General features: G+C 47.2%; 1 protein-coding gene across 1 annotated transcript in view; it reads right to left on the bottom strand.

Moving 5' to 3' along the window:
- Positions 1–24,096, bottom strand: part of ABRAXAS2 (abraxas 2, BRISC complex subunit) — a 266,581-nt gene that overhangs the window by 123,838 nt on the left and 118,647 nt on the right. Inside the window, exons 4-5 of the mRNA XM_069612044.1 lie at positions 4,718–4,784; positions 4,243–4,433 (exon numbers count right to left, since the gene is read on the bottom strand). Of these exons, the coding sequence (XP_069468145.1) occupies positions 4,243–4,433; positions 4,718–4,784 (258 nt within the window). The remainder of the gene's footprint in view (positions 1–4,242; positions 4,434–4,717; positions 4,785–24,096) is intronic.

The following is a 24,096-nucleotide window of genomic DNA, read 5'->3' as shown; positions in this document are numbered from 1 at the left end:
GTCCACATAGCTACTTAACCATGGAGCCTTGCTTTTATTTCAATTTTTTTTAACATTCTGGCATGTCGCTAACCATATTTATAAAAAGCAATTACTAAAACCTTGTATGATTCCAATACCTATCGGGGCATGGCCAATTAATGTCTCTAAAGGTGCTTTTAAAATCAGACAATTTGGCAGTTTTTTCTCATTTGTGCCTACTAGCAAGAGCAAGCCTCTTCTTCTGCCCCCCGCATCCCAGATGAGCGGCGCACCACTGCAATCTAGGGTCCAGCAACTCTAAACGGGACTAGAAAGGATGGTTGGAGGGTAAGATAAGTATTTATTTACTTAACAAAATTAACATTAACTAAATACTTAACCTGTCTCCACAGTGTGTGAACCCGTATAATACCTAACCTTAAGGTGGGGCAGACCAACCCATCCAAAAGGGAAGCCAAACCCCTGTTACAGAGTGGCAGAGAATTCAGGCTTAACTCAAGTGGGGCATTAGTCCACACACTTATCCATAGAAAATACGCCACATTGATACTCTGAAAAATATAAACATTTAGATCGTTCATTGCCATCTAAATAGCAACTTATCACCAATTTGAACACACTTGGAACCTGACTCTTTTTCTTTTTCAATTGCTGCCCATGGGATGATAGTTTTGGTATAATTAGGCGCCCTGCAGCAATATCAGAAATTTTATTAGACTAATGAGTTATTTTCTATTATGAAGAGCTCAAATCGAATTTTTGTTTTAGATTGTAAAACACCTTAATGTATGTTTAATGTATGTTGTTTGGTGTTCTTTTTTACGTTCTGTGGGATAAGTGGGTTTTAATATGTCTTATGATGTGTTTTTATACAAAGAATGTTTTGATTAAGTATGAATTTTGTTGATGAGTATTTTTGTAAAGTTGTAAATTAATTTTTGCTACCAAAAACAAATAAATTAAAACAAAAAACAAAACAAAAATCATTTATTATGTTGCACAATAGATGAACAAGTTACTTACCAACTGGTAACGTTCTTTCGATTGGATGTTCCTCCAATGTATTCCTCATCTTAGATGTATTCCATCCAGCTTTAGCTGCTTCCGAAAAAGAATTCTCGGCAGAGGGCGCCATGCGTCGAGTCGATGGTCCCTCGAAAGGCCTCCGTCGAGGGCGACATCATTGCGCCCGTTGGCCTCAGTTCTGTTTTTCCCCATTCATTATTGATTTTTCACTGTGTAGATTGTGCCGGCAGACAGGTATTCGCCTTGCGAGAGATGAAGTGGCAATAACCTGGAAAAATCTACATAGGGGTAGGTTGGGAGGGCGATGAGGAATACGTGTGAGGAACATCCAATCGAAAGAACATTACCAGTTGGTAAGTAACTTTGAGTGGATTGTGTCTTCCAACGTATTCCTCATCTTAGATAGACTCCCATAGCAGTATGGACAATTTCTCTGGAGGAGGGGATAGATTTTTCGATACCCTTAGACGGCTGAATATAGTACTGCTTTACCAAAATTCAGCTCCTTAGACTGGGAAGCATCCAAGCTATAGAATTTTGAAAAAGTATGCAGCGAAGACCAAGTAGCTGCTTCACAAATGGACCTTATAAGAACACCTCTTTGTAGGGCTGTTGAAGAGGCAATGCCTCTGGTGGAATGAGCCCTTAGACCCTCTGGTGGGTCTTTTTGTGCTAATCTGTAGCATTCTGAAATGCAAAGCACAATCCATCGTGACATTGTTTGCTTTGTCATCGATTGACCCAATTTCTTTCCTGTGTAGCCGCTAAACAGTTGATTGGCCACTCTAAGCTTGGAAAGCCTAGAGATGTAAAAGCTTAAAGCTCTTTTTGGATCCAACCTGTGTAATGTTTCCTCCTCCTTACTAGGATGAGGTGGAGGATAGAATGCGGGTCAAACAATTTTCTGACTTAAATGAAAATCAGAGACCATTTTAGTTAAAAATGAGGGTTTAACCCTCAACACAACTCTGCCCTTATGGAACACAGTATAGGGTAGCCCAGAAGACAGTGCCTGCAATTCGCTCACTCTTCTTGCAGATGTTAAAGCAGCTAGAAAAGCAGTTTTCCATGTCAGTAATCTTAATGGACAAGTGTGCAAAGGCTCAAAAGGAGCACACATTAAGAATTTTAGGACCAGATTGAGATCCCAAATTGGCACTTGAAATGGGTAAGGAGGAAACACATTAGTGAGTCCTTTTAAGAATGCACTACCAAAGGAATTTTGAAAAAATAGGAGCACTACTCCGACGAGCGCTTGAAGATGGAAAGCGCCGCAAGATAAACTGTAATGGTTCAAACATTTAGACCTCTATGCGCTAGGGACAGGAGGAAGGACAGTACTTCCGGAATAGAGCATAGAAAAGGATCGACATTCTTTTCTCTGCACCAGTTGCACACTACTTCTGATTCTTGCCCTGCTAGGCCATCCCAGATTCTGCTGATTATGGTTCAAGGGCTGAAGATTGAAGGCTCTTTATACCTCTGAGGACGAGGTGGAGGGGGACCTGTGGTATTGCTGCGTCGATTTTTTCGTCGAAGACGACGAGCGATGGGAATCGCTTCGGGACCTGGGCCAATGCCTTTCGCGTCGAGGAGACTTCTCACGGGACTTCGACTCGACGCTAGAGGCTTTACGGTCAGATTTATGACCTACCTGTAGTTTTCCCCTACTCTCTCGCAAGGTCTTCCCCGTCATCGCCTGACACTTCGTACAGACCTCCATGTCGTGGCCTACTCCGAGGCACCACACACACTCTCGGTGCGGGTCTGTGATCGACATTTTTGAACCGCACAACTTGCACGTCTTGAAACCCGATCTTGGGGTCGTGGTCGGCGGCGATGACGAGGACATATTCGTTATATTTAGTTATTTTCACAGAACTCGAGGCGCGCCGAATCTCTGAAGCAACATATACTGCAGAAAAACAGAACTAAGGCCAACGGGCGCAGCGCGTGCTACTTATAACACCCGATGACGTCACCCTCGACGGAGGCCTTCGAGGGACCATCGACGCACGGAGTCCTCTGCTGAGAATTTTTTTTCCGAAGCAGCTGAAGCTGGATAGAATACATCTAAGATGAGGAATACCTTGGAGGACACAATCCACTCGAAATATATTTATATAGACAATTAAAGTTAAATAAGTGCGTTAGCTAGAAAACACACAGGGGGTCACTGGTCATTAAATGGAGGCGTAAAATCAAGAACTATTGGTTTTAAGCCTCTATTTAATTAGGTGCCCCATTTTCCTGCTGATCTGAGGCATAGGAGGACAGAAAAAGGAGTTTTCATCTCTGCTTTCCTACTCTGCCACCACCACCTTCGAAGTAACAGTATTTCTAGACATCTACAATATGTTGTTGGAAAATACTAACGGACACATCACAGTCAATGGTTGGAAGAGGCAGATATAACAGAGCCAGATGCCACAGGAACACGAGACATTCAGATGGAGCATGCCATGGTTTTCCACTTCAGGGAAAAACAGATAGAATGTTCCCGGAATTCAATACAGTGTAAGCAGACATTCTGGTGGAACATAGAGCTTTAAAAATGCATTACATATACCAGGTGCAGGCTAAGACGCTAGCCAGCATTTGGCTTAACACCCCTGAACCCAAATTGTCTGCAAGAAAACTGTTGTGAGCAGGTAGATGAGACCAAAGTCATTTTGCAGAGTTGCAGGCGAGCAAACGTCCCCAGAGAAATAAACAAGACAAAGTCCGTAGGCAATGCACATATATTGGGGAAAAGGCAGGTCAATCACAGTTCTAGCGCATTGGTGAGGATTCGTCAGGAAACAACCCCGAGAGGACCTGCAACCCCAATGATTAGTTCTTGTGATCGATTTGAGAACCAGGAGCCCCAAAAGATGTAGCAGGGCAGGAAAAGCAGCAATAGAATACAATCCGGAAATGCATTTGAGACCTGCCTGCAAATAGTCCCAACCACAAAGCCTGTGGACCCCCCAAGGGGAAGTATTGTGAATAGCCCACAACCCCATGGCCTAGAGGTACACACACGGTGCATGTTCCCTGAAAGTCAGTTTCAGGGAGGCTTAACAACCCCATAAGTGTGCGGCTTCTTTTCCAGGTACGGTGGACAGGATGCATTGGTCTAGGGAATTGAAACCCGGGCCAACTGCGGAATAGAAGAACAAACGCCATCCTTGAAGTGAAGCCTTCTTGCTTAAGGCAAAAGCACTGAGGCCGAAGAACATCTGGACATGGTACCTGCGGTTGGGTCTGAAGAGCACATACTCCAGAGCATGGGTGGAGTTGTTTGCGGTGGAGATGAAACTGATGAGGAGGAAGACGAGATCAGGAACACCGAGTAGCTCGGTCAGCTGTTTGTGGAGGATCTGCTCTCGGTAAGACATTTGCTGCTGAGTGTTCCTCCGGAATCTGTACCAGCCGATGACATTCTGTAAAAAAACAAGCAGAGGGTATAAAGAGCCTTCAATCTTCAGCCCTTGAACCATAATCAGCAGAATCTGGGATGGTCTAGCAGGGCAAGAATCGGAAGCAGTGTGCAATCAGAGTTTGAACACTGACAAAGATGGCATAAAGGGGAGGTATTGGATGGACATTCTGGATGGAGATGACAAAGCGAAGGTAAAGAGTGAGAAGGAATTGATGGTTTGCACCAAGGCTTATGAGGCCACAGAGACCTATGAAAGAAACAAGAGGCAAGGTTTATATAACTCACTTTTCGGCGATCTTTAAGAATTCGGTCCAAACTCGCCTCATTGACTTTGCTGGCAAAGTCATAGAAGCTGCAAAAAAAAAGAAATACGTTAGTGTAAGCGTTGACAGGTTATACAGCAATCGGTTAAAACACCACTGTAGCCCTCAAGGTGACACATGCATAAACTGTCCTTTCCAATGCAAGCTTTCTAGTTATTTTGAGTTGGCTTTCAGCAATCAATCAACACAAATAAAGAAGGCATGAACAAAACCCACAGTGCACCATGTCAAGCCGCATTGTACTGCATTAGGATTCTTTAACATCTTGGCACTACAGAGCCAGGATGGCAGGTTGAGGACTTGATGTTCTAGCAAAAAGAAAGTTATTTAAAGCATTACTAAATGTTGGCGGTCATCCGATGATCCAACGAAATCTGGGAGGGAGCACAGAAGAAAAAGGCATCCATCGGTTGAGCATAGTTGCCTGGTTGTGTCAAAGAAACAACACTCTTTGGACCGCTATCTGCAATGGATACGGTTTAAAGAAAGTTGTTTTGCTTGCGGTGGGAGCCAGTACAAACTGTGATGGGCTAGGGGAATATGATCCCTCTACCCCAGACACAAGAGGAGATTAATAGCCACATTCTGGATCAGCTTCACCCTAAATACACTCATTAAAATAGTCAATCATAATTAACGGAAACGTGCTGAATAGAGCAACACAGTGCAAAAAAAAAAAAAGGAAGTAGGTAGAGCATGCGCATTCAGGTTCACAGCAGGAAAAAGGAGCACTTTGTGATGTTGATTATTTGGGGTTCGAGTGTATGTTTTTAGTCTAAGATCACACTCAGGTTACCACCTCACTGACCGGAGCACCAGAACAAAGAATGCATTAGCCAAGAACACAGAAGAGCTCACCAATCGCCATCGGATGAAGCACGCAAGAACCAAGAGCACAGAACTGCCCATCAATCACTAAATGAAAAACACAAACCGATGCCACAGCAGCCCACCAATCGCCATCAGACGAAGAACGAGCGACACCAACACCACAGAGCAGAACTTTAATAAGCATCAGATAAACAAGTTAATCAAGTCACGAGAGCAGCCACAAAACTCCTTGAGAACCAAGAACACAAAGCAGCCCGCCAATTACTATCAGATGAACGCGTGGACCAATCATGCACAGCAGTCCATTGTTAGGGCAACATTCTATATTTTGAGTTTGTGTACCTAATTTTGAGGGCCCCACCTCTTTATTTATGGATTCTTTGGTTTTTGACAACCAGGATCGCAGAAGAGCTCAAACACCATCAGATGAACACACAAAGCAGCCCAACAATCTGCATCAGATCAGGATCCAAGAGCACGGAGCTTCTGCCCAGCAATCACCATCAGATCAAGAGCACAGAGCCTCTGCCCGCCAATCACCATCAGATCAAGATCCAAGCACACAGAGCGTCTGCCCACCAATCAACATCAGATCAAGAGCACAGAGCGTCTGGCCACCAATCACCATCAGATCAAGATCCAAGAGCACAGAGCTTCTGCCCACCAATCACCATCAGATCAAGATGCACAGAGCTTCTGCACATCAATCACCATCAGACCAAGATCAAAGAGAACAGAGCTTCTGCCCACCAATCACCATAAGATCAAGATCCAGGAGCAGAGCTTCTGCACATTAATCACCATCAGATCAAGATCTGAGAGCACAGAGCTTCTGCCCACCAATCACCATCAGATCAAGATGCACAGAGCGTCTGCCCACCAATCACCATCAGATCAAGATCCAAAAGCACAAAGCGCCTGCCAACAATCACCATCAGATCAAGATCCAAAAGCACAGAGCTCTGCCCACCAATCACCATCAGATCAAGATCCAAGAGCCCAGAGCTTCTGCCCACTAATCACCATCACAACAAGATCCAAGAGCACAGCGCTTCTGCCCACCAATCACCATCACATCAAGATCCACGAGCACAGAGCTTCTGCCCACTAATCACCATCAGATCAAGATCCAAAAGCACAGAGCTCTGCCCACCAATCACCATCAGATCAAGATCCAAGAGCCCAGAGCTTCTGCCCACTAATCACCATCACAACAAGATCCAAGAGCACAGCGCTTCTGCCCACCAATCACCATCACATCAAGATCCAAGAGCATAGAGCTTCTGCCCACCAATCACCATCAGATCAAGATCCAAGAGCACAGAGCTTCTGCCCACCAATCACCATCACATCAAGATCCAAGAGCACAGAGCCTCTGCCCACTAATCACCATCACATCAAGATCCAAGAGCACAGAGCTTCTGCCAACCAATCAGCAGTAGGATCAAGATCCAAGAGCACAGAGATTCTGCCCACCAATCACCATCGGATCAACATCCAAGAGCACAGAGCGCTTCTGCCCACCATTCACCATCAGATCAAGATCCAGGAGCAGAGCTTCTGCACATCAATCACCATCAGATCAAGATCGAAGAGCACCGCCCACCAATCACTATCAGATCAAGATCCAGGAGCAGAGCTTCTGCCACCAATCACCATCAGATCAAGATGCACAGAGCTTCTGCCCACCAACCACCATCAGATCAAGATCCAAGAGCCCAGAGCTTCTGCCCACTAATCACCATCACAAGATCCAAGAGCACAGCGCTTCTGCCCACCAATCACCATCACATCAAGATCCACAAGCACAGAGCTCCTGCCCACTAATCACCATCAAATCAAGATCCAAGAGCACAGAGCTTCTGCCCACCTATCACCATCAGATCAAGATCCAAGAGCACAGAGCTTCTGCCCACCAATCACCATCAGATCAAGATCCAAGAGCACAGAGCTTCTGCCCACCAATCACCATCAGAACAAGATCCAAGAGCACAGAGCTTCTGCCCACCAACCACCATCACATCAAGATCCAAGAGCACAGCGCTTCTGCCCAGCAATCACCATCAGAACAAGATCCAAGAGCACAGAGCTTCTGCCCACCAATCACCATCACATCAAGAGCACAGAGCTTCTGCCCGCCAACCACCATCAGATCAAGAGCACAGAGCGTCTGCCCACCAATCACCATCACATCAAGATACAAGAGCACAGAGCTTCTGCCCGCCAATCACCATCAGATCAAGATCCAGGAGCACAGAGCTTCTACCCGCCAATCACCATCAGATCAAGATCCAAGAGCACACTGCTTCTGCCCACCAATCGCCATCAAATCAAGATCCAGGAGCACAGAGCTGTTGCCCGCCAATCGCCATCAGATCAACATGCAGGAGCACAGAGCTTCTGCCCACCAATCACCATCACATCAACATCCAAGAGCACAGAGCTTCTGTCCACCAATCACCATCAGATCAAGATCCAAGAGCACAGAGCTTCTGCCCACTAATCACCATCACATCAAGATCCAAGAGCACAGAGCTTCTGCCCACCAATCACCACCAGATCAAGATCCAAGAGCACAGAGCTTCTGCCCACCAATCACCACCAGATCAAGATCCAAGAGCACAGAGCTTCTGCCCACCAATCACCACCAGATCAAGATCCAAGAGCACAGAGCTTCTGCCCACCAATCACCACCAGATCAAGATCCAAGAGCACAGAGCTTCTGCCCACCAATCACTATCAAATAAAGAAAGTTTTAGGACTGATTTTCTGTACTCTGGCCTGGTGGACAAATGTACAGAAGGCCAACCTAGTATTGTGACAGGGACACCTCTGAGAGCTGTAGCCAAACTAGATCAAGGTAGCATGGCGAGTGGTCTAGGCTAGGTCTCAGAGAGGTGAGCCTGGTAATGGGTCCCCAATGAGTAGACAGTGCAAATTCAGGGCTTACACAATCAGTTATACACATTTGTATTTATGGCCACATAACACTGACATAAATGACTATAACACAACACTAATAGCTAAATGTATACAACCATTGGAGTAGGTAAAAAATACATATAACCCCTTTAAAGGAAGATGAGTATTAGTATACACACTACAGGTCCACAGAGATACAACACTAGCTTCAGACGTCCATCCCTAAAATGTATGGGGCCTTGTGCCCAAAAGTTCACCAAAGTTCCATTCAGTTTTGTGAGGCTGAAAAAAAAATGAAGGTAGGGTCTCTGGGGTCCAATGAACAGTTCCAAGTGGTAGGGCACAAGTTGTTCTCACTAACAAACGTGCCCCAACTTTCGGAGTGCTTACACGAACAAGCAAAAGCAAAGCCAAACTAAAAAAAGGTTTCTAAAAATTATCAAAGCTTTTGAGAGGGAGTTAGGGTTTCAGGTAAGTAGTGCTACAACTCACCCCCCCCCCGTACTCAGATTCGTTGTAGGCCTTAGCAGGTCTGCTGAAGAGGCCCTGAGGTCGCTTTTCCCACCGTCAGCTTCAGCCCTCGATTCCCAGGTGCTGCAGGTTCGAGCACTCTCCTGTCAGTGACTAATGCTGGTGCAGGGTCTTCCAGTTGGGAAATGGTTAGTGACTAATCCTGGTGCAGGGTCTTCCAGTTGGGAAATGCAAGAACTCAATGCAGGGCCCCTCTCAGGACAGGACTAGAGACAGGTAAGCAGTTTCGGATGATGGCCACTGATGCACAGCGACCCAAAGAGATTCACTTGCCGCGGTTAGACTTCGCCTCTCATCTCGGGTCCTTCAAACTAGGACCGGGCTTTCACAGGTACTAGAAGCCCAATAAGGAATAAGGGTAAAAGACAAGATGCCCAGTGAACAAATGGAAACCCATGTGTCCCGACCTTGCTCGGACACTAGCCACAGTGGTAGTGAAAACACAGTAAACGTGCCAAAGCGAAGGTAAATTGCAGCAATGGATAGGAAAGAGAAACTGCTGCCACCAGCTTGTTCCCTAGGCACACCTCAGGTAACCACAAATCATCCGAGTGTTAGCCTAGGGCAAAACAAAAAGTGGTCGATGCATTATACAATTATAACAAGTTACTAAAAGTGACCACAAAGTAACAAGACTAAGGGAAACAATGTTTCCCAGTACTGACAGCCGGAAGGACACGTCAGGTTCCCCATGACAAATGAGCAAAAGCCAGTGCAGTGAAGGTTAAGGCTTTGCTGCACTGCAAAAAGAGCGGGTCAGAATCAAAAATAAAAGCAAAAGGTTTAGGGGTTCCATAAAGATGGAAGGAAAGGTGCTGTAAAGAGGAATCGCTCCCAACGCTCGCCCTCCCAGGTTAGGGACAGGGGGAACTAATCCACCCCTGGATGGGTGCTCGGTTACAGTTTTCCAGTCCGTTATCCCTGTTGGACAGCCCATCAGCATTTGCTAAATTTGGGGCCTGGCCTATGCCCAATAGTGAGGTTTAAGGCCTCTAGACTCATGAACCACCTTACCCACTTTGGATTCCCTCCCTTAATATCAACCCTGGTTCTCCACTCCTAAACTCGTAGCTGATGCAATATATAGGCTGTTCCTCACATTTGTCATCAAGCTGTGATTGTTTTCCAACTATCCCAGGGTCATAGGCATCTGTCTGCACTATGAAAGGTCTCATTCAATCAGGTGCCCTTAGACCAGGCACCTGACCTAGGGATTCTTTCAGGCCAATGAAGGCCTTCTCCCACTCCAGGGTCCATAAGAATTCTTTAGGTCCCCTTAAAGTAGTGAGGGCAGTCGGGGGTAGGGGGGGCAGCTATATTGCTACAGGCTGCCACTTTCCTTCTATGTGCCCCAGTGAAGCCCAGGAAAGTCCTCACTTGGGCTTGGGTAGTGTGGTTTGCCCAATTCTGCACATTATGTACTTCACTGACAAGAGGTTGCATCTTGCCTCCACTTACACCAATGTTATGCTGAAGGAAGGCCAATGACTCCTATTCAGTTTGACACTTGGTGGCCTTCCTAAACAAGTTGGCCGATGAAGGTCCCGACACACAGTTCCTTTCAAGTGGGGGCCGAATCTGCCATGTCATCCAGACATGTACTGCCGAGATCCTTTTCCCCATTCAGAACAGGGGCTAAGCTCAGTTGACAGGTGACGCCGCTAATTCAGAGTCATTACACTGAAGTAAGGCTTTGAAAAGGCCGAAACTGCTGTCTCCTCCTTATCATAGTCTGCCAGGGATATATTTCCATACCCTGCAGACAGATCAAAAAGGCTACTGTACTTTTCAGTACAGAGTTGAGCCACCAAGAAGCTCAGGAAGATAGCTCAGGGGCAACGTGCTCACCTTGGAAGCAAGACTACGCAGAGCAACACAGCTTCGAACCCCAGGTCTGCGCTTAGAAACCTCTGAGTATTAAGCGCGTTATAAATAATCAATTACGATTATAAAAATTATTATTGATTTCTAATACCTCTGGGTGGGGAGTGTGCATCTGTCTTGGGGACAGCATACAGAGGTCTAATGTCCATACAGAATCAGTTCAACCAAATACAATTTTTAAAAAAAGTAGAATACAAGAAGCAAGCCTAATCCAAAGCCTGACAGTGTAGAACTGTTTTTGTGCTCTGCTTCAAGAGCTCATATGAAGCCAAAGAGTAATCCCACAGGGACCCCATAGTGTTCCAGAGAGTACTGTAAGGGATGAAGAGTAAGAGTCTGACACAGTGGCATTGTGTTTTTGGTCAAACTTTTATAAATTGAAATAAGGAAAGGGTTGGGAGAAAATCCTACCTCGCCCTAACTCTACGAGGGGTTTCCCTGCCTAAACAAAACTAAGAGCCGTCTGTGTCAGGATGTTCAACCAAAAAGCATCCTACGCGCAGTGTCCAAAAACCCTGCACTGACCCTTACGCACTAAACTCAATATAATGTGCAACTAATGGATTTCTGTAAGCTATACACTTACTGCTTTCTTTCAAAGTTCCAAAACAAATGTCTATGGTGCAGAAAAGAAATAAAGATCCACCAGGAAAAAGGATCCTCCCTTACCTGGTCTATCCTGGACTTACAGAAAGGGTCACTAATATCCCACTCTTCCCCTGCGATTCTCCATTCATAAAAAGTTTTACTGCACAGTTTCAGGGGGACGACGCCTCCCTCGAGTCTCCCCAAGGGAGAAAACAGTTCATTAGAATGTTTCAATCTCTCACTCTCAGTATCTCAGTTATCGTTAAACTGGTATGGTTTGTCCCTTTCCCCATTGATTATCACTGTTTCACAATTTCAAGGAAGGGTTTTGACTTGTAAGCTTTCTCAATCCTTTTCCTACCCCCTGGTGTACTCTCCTGCCCGGGCACTTGCAGCTTTATTACTTCTCGTTCTCCGGATCTTAATTATCATTCAAAGAGGTTGGGTCTTCCCTTTTTGTATTGATGGCCACTGTTTCACCATTTCAAAGAGGGGTCCTGACCCCTGGTCTTTCGCAATCCTTCTACCCCATGTGAACTCTCCTGCTAGCATATTCACAACTTTGTTACTTATCTTTAAAAGGGGTTTGATTCTTCCCTTTTTATATTAGTTATCACCATTTCACAATTTCAGGACAGGGATTTTACCCCCAAGTTTTCTCACTTCTCTTCTTTCCCCTGGTTTACTCTCCTGCCAGGGTATCACACTTGAGTGCAGGTCCCAGACTTACACACTGCCTGTTTTACTTTGCAGCCAGGACGTTTTATATCCTCTCATGGGTGAGAGTCCCAGACTCACTGTTTGCCTGGTTAACTATCCTGCCAGGCCTTTTCCATTCTCCATTCACTCTCTTACATCCAGGAAATAGTGCTTTTCAAGTACTGGGTCACCAACCTTTTAAACAATGTTCGAATTCGTATTAACTATTCCAATTCCTTTCATTAGGCTCTCTTGCGTGGTCAACGGTACGCAGCATTCGCCCTAAAGCACCTGGGTGTCCCAATCGCTCTCACTGGGCTTACCGGTCTTCACTCGCAGCTTTGGCGTTCCTCGCGGCTCACCATCTGTGCTCTCGGCCCGCCGACTGGGAGTGCGTCCCGTTAGCTGCTTGGTTCCCGCTTTGCCTTCCTCTGCTTTTGGCAGCTCCAGTTGCCTGCAGCAATAATGCGGCAAACTTCTCAGCTCGGTTTCTCTGCATGCCATTCTCGCCAGCCTCCGCGCTGCGTCCTGCAGTCTGCTTGTCTCCGCCCGACTCTGGTTGGGACAAGTTGGATTCAGCAGCAGTCTCTGTCTCCCTCTTGTGTTCTGTTCAGCCGTGTCAGTTTTAAATGTCATGGCATTGGTTATCATTTTGCAAAGACTAGAAAGCGCTGTGGGCTTACTGCTTCTGGTCATCCTCACTACATCCCTCTTCCTCGTCTCAGTACTATAAAGGGGTGGGGGGTAACAGTGTTCTTGGGCAGGAAAACCCTGGAATCCTCCATCTACATCACAATAAGCCATACAGGAATGTTGCAGGAAAGTTACAAAGACATATGATGAGTGTCATTCAGAATTAGAGCTGAAGGTTTATTCAAATTCAGTATTCTTTTGTCTCCCTGGAGTTTTTCCTCCTCTCGCGGATAGTCAACCCCAAGGCAGTCTCAGGTGGCTTCTGGACGTCACTGGCCATGTAAGAGAAGCCTCCCTCAAGTGAATCCGTGAACAACGTGCACAGCAACCACCAAACACACCTGACAAAACTGTTTACCTGAGCCCCAGGCGATGGTTCTTCCAACCTCTGCAGAGCTCCTGTGGGCATTTTCTTTATATGTCCCTGGGTGTCTTCCTCATCTCCACCGACGTTTTAGGGTCTTCCTGCAGGAAATGCGTCTCAGGGTGACTCTCGCACTCTGCCGCCAAAGACTGCCCCTATTCACAATACTGGTGCCTCTTGTTCTCGGAGAACCTGCCTGAATCGAAAAGCTTTTACTTGCCAGGTATTTGTGGTTTCTTTTCAGGAAGGGCTTTTCTATGGACTGTGAAAGGAAAAAGGAACTGTATTTATAAGTGATACTACATGGTGTTCTCTCTGGTTTGTAATGTTTCATTTACCTTTTAGTGCACTCTTTTTGTCTTTGCCTTTTCTTGATGAAAATTATATTTTTTATATACTGTGTGGAATTGCTCTCATTTGGGCGTCCAACAAAAAGGGTGTACTCTACCTGTGAACCAACCATGTTGCCCACTCCACCTCCTTTGAGTTAGGCCTGAGCTGTGCTGCACTTGGAGAACATGTGAGCATGAGGGAATGACTAGTAGAAGCGGGACACAAAAGGTGGTATGCGTAATGGCATAGACTTATTTCAAAGAAGAGTAAAACCCCTATTTAAGCCTATAACTATAAAAGAGGGGTTACCCTGTCTCAATTAAAACTAAGGATGATGTCAGAATGTCCATCAAAATCAAAACGTCCACTGTCCTGCATCCCAAACCTATTCCTGTGCCTTAAACTTGAAAGAAAGCTACAAAAGAGTTGATATCCTAGTTGCAGTTGGATGGCTCCCCCCTTCTGGACGATATCTCAGTCTATCTACAATAGTCTCCCCTATCCAGGTCCTTCAGGGTTTTCTTTAACATTGTCACTTATAATCTGTACTGGTATTGTATTCTGCCAAAAGTTGTATCTCTCTTGACTTTTGCATTTCTCCTCCACTGGTTTTCTTGCATGTTTTTGCCAAAGGCTATATTTCTCATCACCTGGTCTTCTCGTATGCTTTTTTCTCTTTCCCGGTCTTCTCTTATCACACAACGGGTCCCAGAGTCGCTTTTCTGGGTTATTTTGTTCTTAAACAAGCCTGGTGCACTTCCCTGCCCGACACAGTCTCATGTACAATTCGCCAGTTTCAATCAATATAATGTCTGTAATGCAGGCCTAGTTCACTACCCTGTACTGTCTTCCATTCTCTTTCGGCCGTTCTCTCACCCTGTATATTGTTTCTCTGTTCAGTCCCACTGGGACAAGGAAGACGTTTCCACACGTCCTCCAAACTACAGCCTCTAGGTTCCCAGCACCTTTCTGGACCCCGCTGTGTACCTTTTGGTTTGGTCCGCAAGGGTTCTGGTCTACAGCGGCTAGGGTAAGCTTCTCTGGCTTCCCCTTGCTCTTTTGGCATGCTCTTGACGGCTCCACCGTGCTGGACCACTCTGTTGGCCTCTGTCCTGCCACCAGATGTCAGGTTCCTCAGCCTATAGGAGGATTTACAGTTTCCTCCGCTCTTTCGGGCGTCGGCTTCCTTCTTCTGGTTCCTGGATGTGCTGCGCGTCCTTTCCCTGCCGTTCTGCTTCCCACTTCGATGATCCTTTAGGGTAGGACTGACGCTAAGGGAAGTCCTTTGTTAGTCTTTATTGCTAGTTGGCTCTTGGAAGTTTGAGAGCTAGAACATTTGTGTTGGTTCCGCAAAAGGGCTATTTTCTTCTTCCTTGTGTGAGTATTTATAGAGCTATAGCTCTCCAATTGTTCCTTCCTCTTCCTTGTCTCAGTATGGTTTTTCTCATACTCGCAGATAGGTCTACTCCGTATGACATGCATTACTTACCATCATAGCATTTCTGATGATTCTATCTGCTTAGATTCACATGCTTTGCATATAGTCCGACATCCAGTGGTAACCGCAGAGTATTGCATCTTCTCTTTCGGGGACCGAAAGGGGACGTCGGCATAGGTGTGTCTGTAACACTATCCCTATTGTGACGTGTAGTGTACCCAAAATCCCTCACGCGCTGAGGTCCCTCCGATTGTATTTTTTCTGCCATTAGGGAGTCCAAGGCTATAGTGAGTGAGTACATAAAGAGAAAGTAGTAAGACGTTTTTAGGGAGAATTCTCTGTATAGGCTAATTTCCCAAACCTAGTGAGTCCCCCAGCAGCTTTGCTGGATTTTTGGGGTTTATTTTCTTCTCCTGCTAAGAGTGAGACTCTTTTTCTCCCACTCTTAGACATGATTTGAGATATTCTTTGACTTTGTAATGTGTTTTATGGGCTATGGGGTCTTTTACTCCATAGGGTTTCATGTGTTTTTGGTAAGTGTGTTACACAGCACCCTCAGTGCAGTAACACAGGGGTGTCATAGTGACCCCCAAACATAGACTCCATACCCTGGGACTGACTGTCTCCCAGGGCATGTAAAGTCACCATTGACTTTACTAGTCTTAAATTGTGAACAGAACTGGTACAAACAATCATATTGTGGAAGTACTAGTAGGGGTATATAGATTGCCCCTGGATCTGTTTGTCGAGGGGGCACTGTGCAGTCCCCCCTCGTCGAGTTTCTGGCTGGTGGCAGTGGCTACCACGCAAAATATTGCACCGGAATATTTCCTATGGGATTTTCCCATTCATTTTAAACGCACCACTTTTTTGGTGGAATGCTAAAGATACCGCTGGGTTATTTATTTAATATTTATTCCCCAGTTGGGTCTTTTTGCCAGGACTCGGTTTTAAAATGGCATTTGTGTTCGCCTCTGTAACTCCAACCCAAGTCGAGCCCTTTGTTCCACTTTTGGCGGGCTTCTGCACAGAAGCCTCCAAAATTGGTGCCACTCTGTCTGGGTCTACAGGATGTGTGGGAGGGGGGTTTAGGCATCCTGGACTGAGTTGCCTCGGCAACTTAAGTCGCACTCTTGTGTGATTGGCCCAGTGGTGAGCGGCCCGGCTCACCACTTAGCATGTTTGAGTGACAGCTAGGACTGATGAATGGGGGTTTTCTGCATAAAAGTAGGGCTTTGGGGACTGGAACTTCAGAAGTCGCCACAGGACCTAAAGAATCCGAAGAGGGAGAAGCTGAGCCGACCTGCAACGACGACACCACCGGTGGAGCCCTGCTGAACCGCCTCACCACTTCCCAACGACAGAGACGATCTTCATCCTGGAGAGTCTTCTTCCTTTGAACTGGTGGGGTTAACCAGTTCGCCCTCTTTTCGCCTTCTTGGATTGTCTTGTGGTCGAATCGCCCGTTCCAATCACCCCGGCAACCGGATAGCCACGCTTCACCACTACCGCGAATAAAAGGGTAGTACCTTTTAACCGGGAAACTCTGCGGCTGGTTTATTCCCTGGCAGTGCAACGACCTCCAGCTTTCCTCCACGTCGAGATCTTCTCTTCCCCTGGACGAAGCACCGACTTGCACCCGCTGCCAGGAACAACTGCCCCCGCTGGAGCTTTCTCATCATTTCAGGTACTTTGTCCCGCCTGGTGTCCCTTGCAACAGACTGTTCAAGGTGTTCCGTAAATCCTCGACTCTCTATCCTGGGGTGACCTGGGACCTGTTAACTAACTTTCTCTGAACTGATCCAACTCTTTTTGAACTACCTGCAAAGACTTTTAAAGTATTATTCAACTGTGTGATCTTGGACACATTCCGCCTTGTTCTCTCCAAGAGTGGGCCTGGCCTATGACCTTTCTTGCTCTACAGTAGACTCTTGCCTTTCCTGACTTGCTGTGGTTCTTTTAAAAGTGTTGGTACTGTGTGCTTTCCCAATTCTACCTTTTCCTCCCTTTTTAACTAACTTATTGGAGTGCCATCTTAGGTTAAGCGCTCACCTCTGTCTGCAAATAAGTGTTGTTTTTACTAAGACTTGTTCAATAAGTAATCGGGGATGTATATATATTGACAGTGACTGTGTTTGAACTTGCTTGCCATAATAGTGCTAGTGTATTTTTATAAGTGTGTTTTTAAATAAATAATTATATACTTTTATACCAAAGCTCTGGTCAGTGTTTGCTTGTGCTACTGTGTTTTTCTACCTAAAGTGTATACTCTATATGCTGTCTAACTCTTCTTGAGAGAAGTCTGGCTGCTCAGCCAAGCTACCAGGTAAATCTGGGTGGTACAGACTGCTACCAATTGGGTTTACTGCCAACACCTGTGGTCCTAAGCCTTTTGCAGTGGTCCCTAAGGGAACTGCACAGGTTTCTGCCTAACAGACGTCTATGTTCCTTCCACCCCGAGCGGGGAGGCAGGGAGGGCGCATGTGAATCTAAGCAGATACAATCATCAGAAATGCTTTTACGGTAAAGTAATGCATGTCTTCTGATGCTTGTTAATCTGCTTAGAATCACATGCTGTGCATAGACTAGCGAGCAGTACCCGGAGTTGGAGGTGGGTTGTGAGAAGGAACAGTAGTGAAAAGATGTCTTCGTACTGCTTGTCCCACCTGAGAATCAGACCTAGAATGAGTGTCTAGGCAATAGTGTTTTGTAAAGGTGTGTACAGAACTCCAGGTTGCCGCTTTACAAATGGACTCAAGAGGAACATTTGCAATGAATGCTATGGATGCCCCAGTGCCCCGAGTAGAATGTGCTCTAGGCTTGAAGGGCAGTTCTCTCTTAGCAAGACTAACAGTGTAATGCATTTGACAATCCAACAATGAGAGCTGATTTAGAGACAGGATCCTCTTCTCTACCAGCTGCCACTGAAACGAAGAATTGTTTTGTTTTCTTCAGTGGTTTAGTTCTTTCCAGGTAGAACATGACTGCCCTGCGCACATCTAGTGTGAGAAGGCTTCTTTCGGCCATGCTAGTAGGGTTCTGGAAGAAAGTGGGTAGTTCGATTGATTGGTTCACATGGAACTTTGAGATTAATTTAGGCGCAAATCTGGGATGTGTGCGCAGAACTACCTTATCTTTGTGGACTGTAACAAACGGGTCTAGAACAGAAAGTGCCTGTAGTTCGCTAACCCTTCTGATAGAAGTGATAGCCACTAGGAAGGCCGTTTTATAAGTCAGGTCTTTTAGACTCGCTTTATGCATAGGCTCAAAGGGAGCTCCCATGAGCCTGGTCAAAGCCACATTTAGGTCCCATCCAGGGGCTGGGTGAGAAATGGGAGGATACATCCTCTTAACCCCTTCCATAAAGGCTTTAAATCACTGGTATGTTCCACCACAACACTGTGTTGTGATGTGGTGTAGGTTGACAGAGCAGCCAGATGAACCTTTAGGGAATTGAAGACTATCCCAGTGTCCAACAGATGGGGTTAGGTACATCACAATGTGTGTGGATGAGCAATCAATGGGATTGACGCCCTTGGAATTGCACCAAATGACAAAACGTTTCCATTTGCTGGCAAAGCAATAACGTGTATTCGGGTTTCCTAGCTTCCCTGAGTATGTCCATGCACCTCTGAGGGAGTTGCAGGTGTCCAAACTCTATGACCTCAGGAGCCAAGCTGCTAAATTCAGAGTATGTGGGCATGGGTGTAGGGTCTCCCCCCCTGTCCTGAGACAACATGTTGTACGGGCAGGGTAGTTTCACTGGTGGGGAGAGGGACATTTCCATCAGGTGAGCGAACCAGGGTTGGCGGGCCCACATGGGGGCCACCAGGGTCATGGTAACTGGTTCCTGGTGCGTCTTGTGCACTATCTTGTTGAGAAGGGGAGTCGGGGGGCATAAGGGAAAGCGTAGACAAATTTCCCTGACCATGTTATCCAGAGACCGTTCCCCTTGGATCAGTTCTGGGGGTACCTGGAGGCGTAGTCTTGGCATTGGGCGTTCTCCTGAGTAGCAAACAGGTCGATCTCTGGGAAACCCCATTCTGTGAAGACATTGGACACAATGTCTTTGTGTAGCCACCATTCGTATTCTTCGGGCAGAGGAATATCTCTGCCGAGCATGTCTGCCAGAAGATTGAGTTCCCCTGGAACATGTTGGAACAACAGAAACATTTTGTGTTTGAGAGCCCATATCCAAATGTTTTGGGACAGCTTGGAAAGCCCTGGAGTGTAAGTGCCCCCCTGTTTGTTCAGTTAATACATGTCTGTAGTGCTGTCCGTTAGGATCAGCACGGTCTTTCTTCCCTTGCAGTTGCACCTGAAAGGCCTTCAAAGCCTTGAACACAGCTAATAGCTCCAGTAGGTTTATATGGTTGGATGGTACTTGAGGGGACCAAATTCCGTGCGCTGTCTGCTGAAGCAGGTGAGCCCCCCACCCCGTGAGAGATGCGTCTGTCATCAGAGTGGCTTCCACTGCAGGGGTGGTGAAGGTCTTTCCCTTCAAGAGGTTTTCTCTTGACCACCACTGCAGAGAGAGAACAAGGGCTGGCGAGACAACTAACAGATCTTCCCATTGTCCGCTGGCCTGACACCACAGGCTGTTGAGCCACTCTTGCCTGGGACGCATGCGCAGCCGCGCGTGGGGAACCAAGTATATACATGACGCCATCATCCCTAGCAAACGCATGGCCTTGCGTATCGTCACCTCTGGCTACATATTGAGGAATCAGAGAGCATGTTCTGAACCCTCTCGCTGGAGGGGAAGACAAGACCGTCTTCTGTCCGAATTAGCGCTCCCAGAAATTGTTTTACTTGGCTGTGGACTGAGCTGGATTTCTTTTCGTTGATTGAAAAACCCAGCCTGAAGAGGAGATCTACTGTTTTTTGGGTGTTAGAAAAACAAGCGTCGAACGAGTCCCCCGTGATGAGCCAGTCGTCAAGGTAAGGGTAAACTGGGACTGATAGTCTGCGCAGGTGTGCCGCTGCCACTGCCAGGACTTTGGTAAACAACCTTGGTTCCGGGCGATGCCGAAGGGGAGTACCATGAATTGGTAGTGTTTGTCCTGGATCATGAACCTTAGGTATTTTCTGTGCGCTGGAAACATTGAAATATGAAAGTATGCATCTTTCATGTCCAATGTTGCCATGAAGTCCCCTTGTTTCAGCAATGGGATCACCTCCTGCAGTGTTACCATGCAAAACTTCTGGGGTTTTATAAATTCCATGCAATAACCGTGGGCAACGGTCTTTAAGACCCACTGGTCGGAGGTTATCCCCTCCCATGCCTTGAGGAAAGATGTTAATCGCCCCCCGGCCGGGGTGACATGGGAGGGGACCTGGACTTGGTCGTCATTTCTGACCAGAGGCTGTGGCTCCTCTGGGATTGGGGCCTCTGCCTCTACCTTTGCTGCGTTTCTGACCCCTTGAGGGGTAGAAAGTGGGGCTTCCAGATGTTTGATTTGTGTTGACGTTACCCATGCCGTAGTTGTTTTGACCAGCACAGGCTTGCCCTCGAAAGGACCGCTGAGAGTTATTACCCCTCTGGGAGGAGAGTTTCTGTGTAATTTGGTGCAAAGACCTTATAGTCTCATGCTCCTTCTTGGCGGTTTCCAAAGCCTCATCCACTGCTTTCCTGAAGAGGTTAGTCTCCTCAATGGGTTTATTAATGAGGGAGGCCTGAGTCTCAGGTCTAAATCCTGATGTACGCAGCCATGCGTGTCTTTTCAGTAGAGTCCCTTGTGCAAGAGACCTGCCTGCAGTTTCTGCAGTGTCCAGGGTGTTCTTCACTACATTCTGGTTGACCAGTCTTCCCTCCGCAACAATAGTGAGAAGCTTTGTCTTGGCGGGTTCAGAAACCTCCTGGAGGCCTTCCTGAAGCAAATTCCATTGGGCATCAGCATAGCTTGCTAATAACGTAGTATTATTAGCAACCCGAATGGTGTCTGCAGCTGCTGACGTGACACGTTCGCCCAGGGCATACAACCTCTTAGACTCCTTGTCCGGTGGTGATTCTCCCGTGGCAAGGGGTACCCCTGCCCTCTTTCAAGTGATAGTCACTACCAGTGAGTCTGGGATGGCGTGCCCTTTAATATATAGAGGGTTGGAAGGAGAAGGTGGAAATCATTTTTCGACTCTCGGGTTGACTGCCCGTGTCTAAGCAGGTGAGACCAATGAGGGAGCTACCTGTCTCTTAACAGAGTTAAGGAGGGGGATGGATTGACTCGCCGGAGGTTTTTCCTTAATATCCTCCACGAAATCCTGCTCAGGTACCGCCTCTTGAGTGGCAATTTTGAAGTATTCAGCTGCTTTTTTCAACATGGAGTTGAAAGCCATTTGGTCATCCACAGGGGAGGCCTGGCGATCTGGGGTGGATGGAGGAGAGCTTAGGCACAAAACATCAGTGTCCTGATCTTGCTGTGTCCAAGGGTCTTGACCTTCCTGCTGGTTTTCCTCCCAGTTGTCCGTAGTATCCTGTTGATCTTCCTCATAGTTTGAGAAAAGAAGCTGCTGCTTCTTCATTATAGATGTCTCTATATGTGTCCATATGGACCACGTATTCTTGTTGGAAAACATGAGACTGATCTTCCTGAATTTGGAGGTTAGGGTCTACCCGAGAACTGATAATCTGCTCCAGCCGATCCATACAACCCTCAAATTTTTCTGTAGTCCATTTAGAGGACCCAAACGGGCCTACGCGAGGAGAAACGACGTTCTCCGCACTGCGGCGTCGAAAGGAACCTCTCAGGATGTCGGAAAGAGGCTCTCGACTATCTACGCAAGCCACATCGGAATCGGGAACCCAATCCGCTGAAATCTTTTCCGCGGCTTGGCCCATAACCTTGGACGGAACCGGAGTAAGGCCCACCGTTGCTGCGATTCTTCCAATGCTACTTTCGATAGTCGCCGAATCGTCGTGAGACAAAGGCTCCGATGATTTGTCGGCAGTTGTAATACCGTCCACGGCACTAGGGGGCCTAGCAGTCGGTTTTCCGGGTAGAGGCCTAGCTGTAGTTTTCGGGCCTACTGAGGCCTTGGAAATCATCGGAGCGTCGGGCTCCCGAACTTCCACACGTGTAAGTTTTGGAGTAGCGCCCTTTGTTTCTTTCGATTGCCCAGTCGCAATACGATGCAGCGGATGCACGGAAGGCTTTGGATCTGAACGATCCGAGGGAACTGGACAAGTTTTCGGCAGCCCGTTGGCGCTTCTGCCTTTTTCGACAAAGACATCAAAATTGGCATAGGGGTTGTGTGCTTAGTGCGATGCGCTTGTACGCCCCGGTCGCCGGATGCAGTCCCTGTAGCAAGACCAGAGTCAAGCCTGGAAGAGTCGGGGACGGGTGTGGTGGACCTAGAAGCGTCCACCTCAAGGTCTATAACATCCGCATTGGACGTTTGGTCATCCGAAGTACCCCCGTCACTTTCAGCTGGTGTGGCGGTGGGGGAGGGCGGCTACACGTGTGACATACCGTACGCAGCCCACCACTTTACACAGCGCTCCTTAAGGGTCTTGGGCCAAAGGAGTTTGCACGCCGCACACCGCTTCTCGTCGTGCTCTAGGGGGAGACAGGTGTTACACGTCCTGTGTTGGTCCTTCCAAGGATATCTGACCCTACACTTAGGGCAGAATCTAAAAGGAGTCCTTTATATAGCAAAACAGAAGGATGACCAGACCGACAGGGAAAAGGAGGAAAGACATACTAAACAATATGGCCACCCCAACCCCACTCTCCCTACTGTATAGGTCGGCCAGAGGGCCCGACCACGTGAAAAATCCGGCCGCCGGATCTTAGGCGCCGAAATCCGCAGCCGTAGATGATTCCCCGTAGACTTCGTCGAAGATGTTCTTGTTGGGCGAAGTGACTTAACGGGGAATAAACCGACAATTCGGTAAAGATAAACAATGTCTCTAGTAAGAGCTCCACTATAGGGCGACCAGTTATCTGGGCGGAAAAAAACAATCTGAGGGACCTCGGCGCGTGAGGGATTTTGGGTACTACACATGTCACAATAGGGATAGTGTTACAGACACGCCTATGCCGATGTCCCCTTTCGGTCCCCGAAAGACAAGATGCAATACTCCCATCTGAAAAAGGTTAGAGATTTTTTGTGGGCTTCACCCAACTCTCTCCCTGTGCATCTTAGATCCCACCCTACTCTTGCGGTCTTTTGAGCGTCCTAGAAACCGAATAAGGACAACAAACTGCTTTCCACCTGGCCTTCTCCCCCATCGTCTCTTTGGGATATCCCTTGCAATCTCGGTTCCAGGGGTTTTCGGGAAACTCAGTCGTGGTCAGACAAAGGCTTGGAGAGGGCAGCACAGCTTTTCCGTCAAGGGGGCTTCATTGAATATGGCCAGCTGTCGGAGGCTTTGGGGGATAACCCCCCTGTCTTTGAATACCTAAGTTTGAAGGGGATCCCTACCAACCCTAAGTGGCTGGCCGACTTGACCCGCCTCCTTACCCCTTTTGAGAAGATTTTGGTAGAATCCCTGACGCGGAAGTGCTCCCTTCCTAAGATTTACAAGATCCTCATTACGGCTAGCTTGGAGGGGAGACGGTCATTTAAAGGAATATGGGAGGAAAGGCTGGGAATGTCTCTGGAGGAGCCGACATGGAGGGCGATCTTTAAATCCATCTTTGCGGGGCCACTGTACACCTCAGCCATGGAGCATAGAAAAAACATTGGCATTTGTTTTCTTTATTAATGTTCTGAAAAGTCTTTGCCATGTTCAATAAAAACAAAGTTAAAAAAAAATGCTCTTGATAGGGTAGAGTGGGATTTCCTGAAAGCGGTCCTGGTCAAGTGTGGCATGGGGTACCGGGGGTACCGGCTCCTACGGGAGATCATGGCGATGTATGTCTCACCCAGAGCATGTGTCATGATCAATGGTTGGTTTTCGTGCTGGTTTGGCTTGGGGAGAGGAACAAGGCAGGGGGTGCCACCTTTCCTCGATCCTTTGCACCCTCTCCCAGGAAACGTTGGCCCAGATGATCAGAGAGGAACCCGGAGTAGAGAGTCTCAGCGTGGGTGGTTGGGGGGCAGGAGTACAAGGTGGCAT

This window comes from Ambystoma mexicanum, chromosome 8 (genome assembly GCF_040938575.1).
Source record: "Ambystoma mexicanum isolate Mex_15411 chromosome 8, UKY_AmexF1_1, whole genome shotgun sequence".
NCBI lineage: Eukaryota > Metazoa > Chordata > Amphibia > Caudata > Ambystomatidae > Ambystoma > Ambystoma mexicanum.
Note: the sequence above shows the minus strand (reverse complement) of the source record. Positions and strands in the feature narration are given on the sequence as shown.